Source organism: Oncorhynchus masou, chromosome 20 (genome assembly GCF_036934945.1).
Source record: "Oncorhynchus masou masou isolate Uvic2021 chromosome 20, UVic_Omas_1.1, whole genome shotgun sequence".
Taxonomy (NCBI): domain Eukaryota; kingdom Metazoa; phylum Chordata; class Actinopteri; order Salmoniformes; family Salmonidae; genus Oncorhynchus; species Oncorhynchus masou.
Genome location: NC_088231.1, coordinates 19572313 through 19578312, shown reverse-complemented (window position 1 = coordinate 19578312; position 6000 = coordinate 19572313). Strand labels below are relative to the sequence as shown.

Sequence of the window (6000 nt, the reverse complement as noted above, 5' to 3'; positions counted from 1 at the left end):
TTGGTGTGTGTGTGTGTGTGTGTGTGTGTGTGTGTGTGTGTGTGTGTGTGTGTGTGTGTGTGTGTGTGTGTGTGTGTGTGTGTGTGTGTGTGTGAGTGAGAGAGAGACTAGGTCTTCTGCACAGATTCTGGCAGTAAATCTCAGTAAGACCAAAATAATGGTGTTCCAAAAAAAGGTCCAGTTGCCAGAACCACAAATACAAATTCCATCTCGACACAGTTGACATATAGAGCACACAAACAACTATACATACCTTGGCCTAAACATCAGTGCCACAGTTGACTTCGACAAAGCTGTGAATGTTCTGAGAGACAAGGCAAGGAGGGCCTTCTATGCCATCAAAACGAACATAAAATTCAACATACCAGTTCAGATCTGGCTAAAAAGACTTGAATCAGTTATAGAACCCATTGCCCTTTATGGTTGTGAGGTCTGGGGTCCACTCACCAACCAAGAATTCACAAAATGGGACAAACACCAAATTGAGACACTGCATGCAGAATTCTGCGAAAAATATCCTCCTTGTACAACGTAAAACACCAAATAATGCATGCAGAGCAGAATTAAGCCGATACCCGCTAACGATCAAAATCTAGAAATTATCCATTAAAATCTACAACCACCTAAAACGAAACAATTCCCAAACCTTCCATAACAAAGCCATCACCTTCAAATAGATGAATCTGGAGAAGGATCCCTAAGCAAGCTGGTTCTGGGGCTCTGTTCACAAACACAAACAGACCTCACAGAGACCCAGGACAGCAGTACAATTAGACCCAACCAAATCATGAGAAAACAAAAAGATAATTACCTGAGACACTGGAAAGAATTATCAAAAAACAGAGCAAACCAGAATGCTATTTGGCCCTAAACAGAGAGTACACAGTGGCAGAATACCTGACCACTGTGACTGACCCAAACTTAAGGAAAGCTTTGACTATGTACAGACTCAAGTGAGCATAGCCATGCAATTGAGAAAGGCCGCCGTAGACAGACCTGGCTCTCAAGAGAAGACCAGCTATGTGCACACTGCCCACAAAATGAGGTGGAAACTGAGCTGCACTTTCTAACATCTTGCCAAATGTAAGACCATATTAGAGACACATTTCCCTCAGATTACACAGATCCACAAAGAATTTGAAAACAAACCAGATTTTGATAAACTCCCATTTCTACAGGATGAGATACCACAATGTGTCATCACAGTAGCAAGATGTCTTGTGGCAACAGGTCACACAAGGGCAACTAGTGAAAAACAAACACCATTGTAAATACAACCCATATTTATGTTTATTTATTTTCCTTTTTGTACTTTAATAATTTGCACATTGTTACAACACTGTATATATACATAATATGCCATTTGACATGTCTTTATTATTTTGGAACGTCTGTGAGTGTAATGTTTACTGTTCATTTTTATTGTTTATTTCACTTCTGTATATTATCTACTTCACTTGCATTGGCAATGTTAGCATGTTTCCCATGCCAATAAAGCCCTTGAATTGAATTGAGAGAGAGAGATACACAGAGAGACAGAGAGAGCGAGAGAGAGAGAGAGACACACACAGAGACAATGTTTGTTACTGTGGGTTATTGTTATACCACTTTCTCACATATCCAGTCATGATATTTGTGACAATTTTCATCATTCCATGTCTTTACAGGGTCATCTTGTCCATAGTATATCTCAGCACAGTCCTCCTGCCCATTATCATCAGGCTGTCCTGCGCTCCAGTACCTAAACAACACAGAGAACCAGACAGTCAGACACGGTGGTACCAACATACTCCTCAATTATAGACACGGTCCTACGTTTTAAAGACACCCTCTGTAAGATGATCATACCATTATCAAGAATGGGCAATCAACACATTTTGATTACCTTTTCATATGTAAATATTGCCTCTTTTCTATAATCTATGGTTCTCATGAATGACATTCATGACTGGAAACATACTTTTTTATGAACATGGTTGGAGGCAATATATCTTTGTTTCTTATCAACTTATCACAAGGTAAAATGGTCAAATCTCTCACCCTGTGGTCAGTGTTGTGCCGTCCACCCACTTCCAGGTCCCCTCAGTAACAGAGTCAGTCAGACCAATCCAGGCTCTCAGGTGGAAGTTGAAGACAAATGTCTGTTGATAAAGATAATGTAAATTTTAATACATTTATAAAATACAGCACACGTATTAGTGTACTGATGAAAAATAATATTTGCTCCGTCTCTCTCTCTCTCTCTCTCACCTGTTCCTCTCTGCTGTTTATGATCACCAGGTCTGCTCCTCTCCTCTTACAATCCTGTCTGCTCTCCTCCCAGGTTTTCTTCTCAGTAGACAGGAAGTACAAACTGGAGTCAGAGTATCTCCATCCCTCCTGACAATGCTGCTCTGTTGAAGAGCAAAGGTGAACAAATTGAGAAACTTCACCAGTAGCTTCATACACAGAAGCCCAATGATATATAATTATTGTTGATTTTACTTCTAATTTATCACAGTTTATATCTCACCCATCACAAAAAGCTTTAGCTGAATATGGCCTTTCTCTTTAGTCAGGTTGTTGTATCTGGTCTGTAGCTGGTCTTTCTCTTCAGTCAGGTTGTTGTATCTGGTCTGTAGCTGGTCTCTCTCTGCAGTTGCGTTAGTCTTATATAGGGATAAACTCTGTGACAAGTTCTTCCTTTTATCCTCAGAATCTTTGATGACTCTGTTATCTACAAAGTATAAACACATAGTTACTAGGTGAAACACCAGTTAAATAGGCTTAGTAATCTAAACTTCTTACAATTAAGCAATGAACTTGTACACAAACTCACAGTAGACAGACAGGCCTATGATCCCAGCCAGTAGGAGAACACACAGCAGCCCCAGACACACTGCAGCAACTCCAGAGGGTCTCTTCCCTGAGTTATCAGGCTCTGTGGACACATACAATATACTGTTATGTTTTGTGTGTGTGTGTGTATGTTTTACCTGAGTGCTGGTCTCCTCGACCATTATTAGGAGCAGTGTCTGCTGTCTCTTCTCTATTGGTGCTGGTCTCACCGTCTCTCAGGGTGTCTGCACTGACGTGTGTGTGCTTAGTTGTGTGCGTAGTTGTGTGAGTGTGAGAGATTGTTACAGTGGTTATTGTTAAAGCATTTTCTGCGGCACATTTTAAACCATGTCATATCTCTACATGGTCATCTTGTCCAGAGTATATCTCAACACAGTCCTCCTGCTCAGGGAACAGGACTTGCTATTTGTGATGATGGACAGGACACCCTCATACCAGGAAGATGTAGATCATAGAGGGGAAGTGAAGAAAAAGGCTAACTGTTACCATCTATTAAATATCATATGTAACAGTCAAATATGAGCATTTGATGTTGTGCTTATATGTAATTCGACAACAAAGACTGACTGTCAAAGATTATTAGAACACACAGCAGCCCCAGACACACTGCAGCAACTCCAGAGGGTCTCTTCCACCACTGAACATGTACTGAATAACACATTATTAAAGTAAGATCTTTAGTAATGTGTATTACTGTATCATCTAGGATTGGGACAAATAAAGGTATAGAAATACTGGGTAATGTCACCTGTTTAATATAGTGTGTGTGTGTGTGTGTGTGTGTGTGTGTGTGTTCGTGCAATCTTACCTGAAGCAACAACTCCAGCATCTCTTGGACTGGGTTTGAAGGCTCCTACATTGGAATATAATTGGCCATCGATGTCTGTGTTCTTCATTGCATCAGTCTCATCGTCTTCAAATCTATCTGGGATTTCATAGACTCCCTTTGACATCTTAACACACTTGTGGTCAAATACAGTAACTTCTACTTCTTACCTCAACTCTAATGTACGTTTGTAGCTGTGTCGTCTCCCTGTGCTGTTTTGCGTCTGTGACTTTAGGTAGTGAAACTCCTTATCAGTCAACCACAGTGGATGACAAATTGTGAAATCAACACAACACTGGCCACCATGTGACTTCCACCAGCCTTAGTTTGATAATATACATTATGTGACTCTATATCATGCTATTCGATGTATGTGTGAATTCATAGGGTCTCAATTTTTCATGTTCTAAAATAAATTGTGATCCTGTTAATTGACAGATACACTACATATATCCTGACTGAGTTTACTGCACCCCCAGCCTTCAAATGGAGAACACATTATGGATCTCACTCTGTGACTGGAGGTGTAGAGGGGAGTTGCCCTTAGATGCTGATCTTGTTCAGTTTTATATTTCTTCCACAAATGGTTAAGGTTGGGATTGGGGGAAAGTAACCTGATCCTAGATCTGTACTTAGGGGAAACGTCCCCCTGTGTTGTGACCGGCCACCAATGGCCATGTAGGGGTCTATGCTCTATCTATGCTGACTGTGAAGAGTTACTCAGAATGAAAAAGCAGAAGATCTGACAATATCTCCATAGTTTCAGTTTGACAGATTTAAGAGGAAGAAGAAAAAAAACCCTTCACATGTTTTATGATAAAACGTTCATATTTCCACCCTGTCTTTCAAATCAAATCATATTTTATTTGTGACATACACATGGTTCACAGATGTTAATGCGAGTGTAGCGAAATGCTTGTGCTTCTAGTTCCGACAATGCAGTAATAACCAACGAGTAATCTAGCTAACAATTCCAAAACTACTACCTTATACACATAAGGTTAAAGGGATAAAGAATATGTACATAAAGATATATGAATGAGTGATGGTACAGAGCGGCATAGGCAAGATGCAGTAGATGGTATCGAGTACAGTATATACACATGAGATGAGTATGTAAACAAAGTGGCATAGTTTAAAGTGGCTAGTGATACATGTATTACATAAAGATGCAGTAGATGATATAGAGTACAGTATATACGTATACCTATGAGATAAATAATGTAGGGTATGTAAACATTATATTAAGTAGCATTGTTTAAAGTGGCTAGTGATATATTTTACATCAATTCCCATCAATTCCCATTATTAAAGTGGCTGGAGTTGAGTCAGTGTGTTGGCATCAGCCCCTCAGTGATAGTGATGGCTGTTTAACAGTCTGATGGCCTTGAGATAGAAGCTGTTTTTCAGTCTCTTGGTCCGAGCTTTGATGCACCTGTACTGACCTCGCCTTCTGGATGATAGCGGGGTGAACAGGCAGTGGCTCGGGTGGTTGTTGTCCTTGATGATCTTTATGGCCTTCCTGTGACATTGGGTGGTGTAGGTGTCCTGGAGGGCAGGTAGTTTGCCCCCGGTGATGCGCTGTGCAGACCTCACTACCCTCTGGAGAGCCTTACAGTTGTGGGCGGAGCATTTCCCGTACCAGGCGGTGATACAGCCCGACAGGATGCCCTCGATTGTGCATCTGTCGACGTTTGTGAGTGCTTTTGGTGACAAGCCGAATTTCTTCAGCTTCCTGAGGTTGAAGAGGCGCTGCTGCGCCTTCTTCACGATGCTGTCTGTGTGGGTGGACCAATTCAGTTTGTCTGTGATGTGTACGCCGAGGAACTTACAACTTACTACCCTCTCCACTACTGTTCCATCGATGTGGATAGGGGGGTGTTCCCTCTGCTGTTTCCTGAAGTCCACAATCATCTCCTTAGTTTTGTTGACGTTGAGTGTGAGGTTATTTTCCACCACAATCCGAGAGCCCTCACCTCCTCCCTGTAGGCTGTCTCGTCGTTGTTGGTAATCAAGCCTACCACAGTTGTGTCGTCCGCACACTTGATGATTGAGTTGGAGGCGTGCGCGGCCATGCAGACGTGGGTGAACAGGGAGTACAGGAGAGGGCTTAGAACGCACCCTTGTGGGGCCCCAGTGTTGAGGATCAGCAGGGTGGAGATGTTGTTACCTACCTTCACCACCCGGGGGCTGCCCGTCAGGAAGTCCAGTACCCAGTTGCACAGGGCAGGGTCGAGACCCAGGGTCTCGAGCTTGATGACAAGTTTGGAGGGTACTATGGTGTTAAATGCAGAGCTGTAGTCGATGAAGAGCATTCTCACGTAGGTATTCCTCTT

At 42.1% G+C, this 6000-nt stretch overlaps 1 protein-coding gene across 1 annotated transcript in view; it reads right to left on the bottom strand.

Moving 5' to 3' along the window:
* Nucleotides 1-1284: 1284 nt before the first annotated feature.
* LOC135506574 (uncharacterized) overlaps nucleotides 1285-6000 on the bottom strand; it is a 29191-nt gene continuing 24475 nt past the window's right edge. The window contains exons 9-14 of the mRNA XM_064925913.1: nucleotides 3647-3826; nucleotides 2819-2920; nucleotides 2513-2716; nucleotides 2251-2393; nucleotides 2041-2141; nucleotides 1285-1741 (exon numbers count right to left, since the gene is read on the bottom strand). Of these exons, the coding sequence (XP_064781985.1) occupies nucleotides 1600-1741; nucleotides 2041-2141; nucleotides 2251-2393; nucleotides 2513-2716; nucleotides 2819-2920; nucleotides 3647-3826 (872 nt within the window). The 3' untranslated portion in view covers nucleotides 1285-1599. The remainder of the gene's footprint in view (nucleotides 1742-2040; nucleotides 2142-2250; nucleotides 2394-2512; nucleotides 2717-2818; nucleotides 2921-3646; nucleotides 3827-6000) is intronic.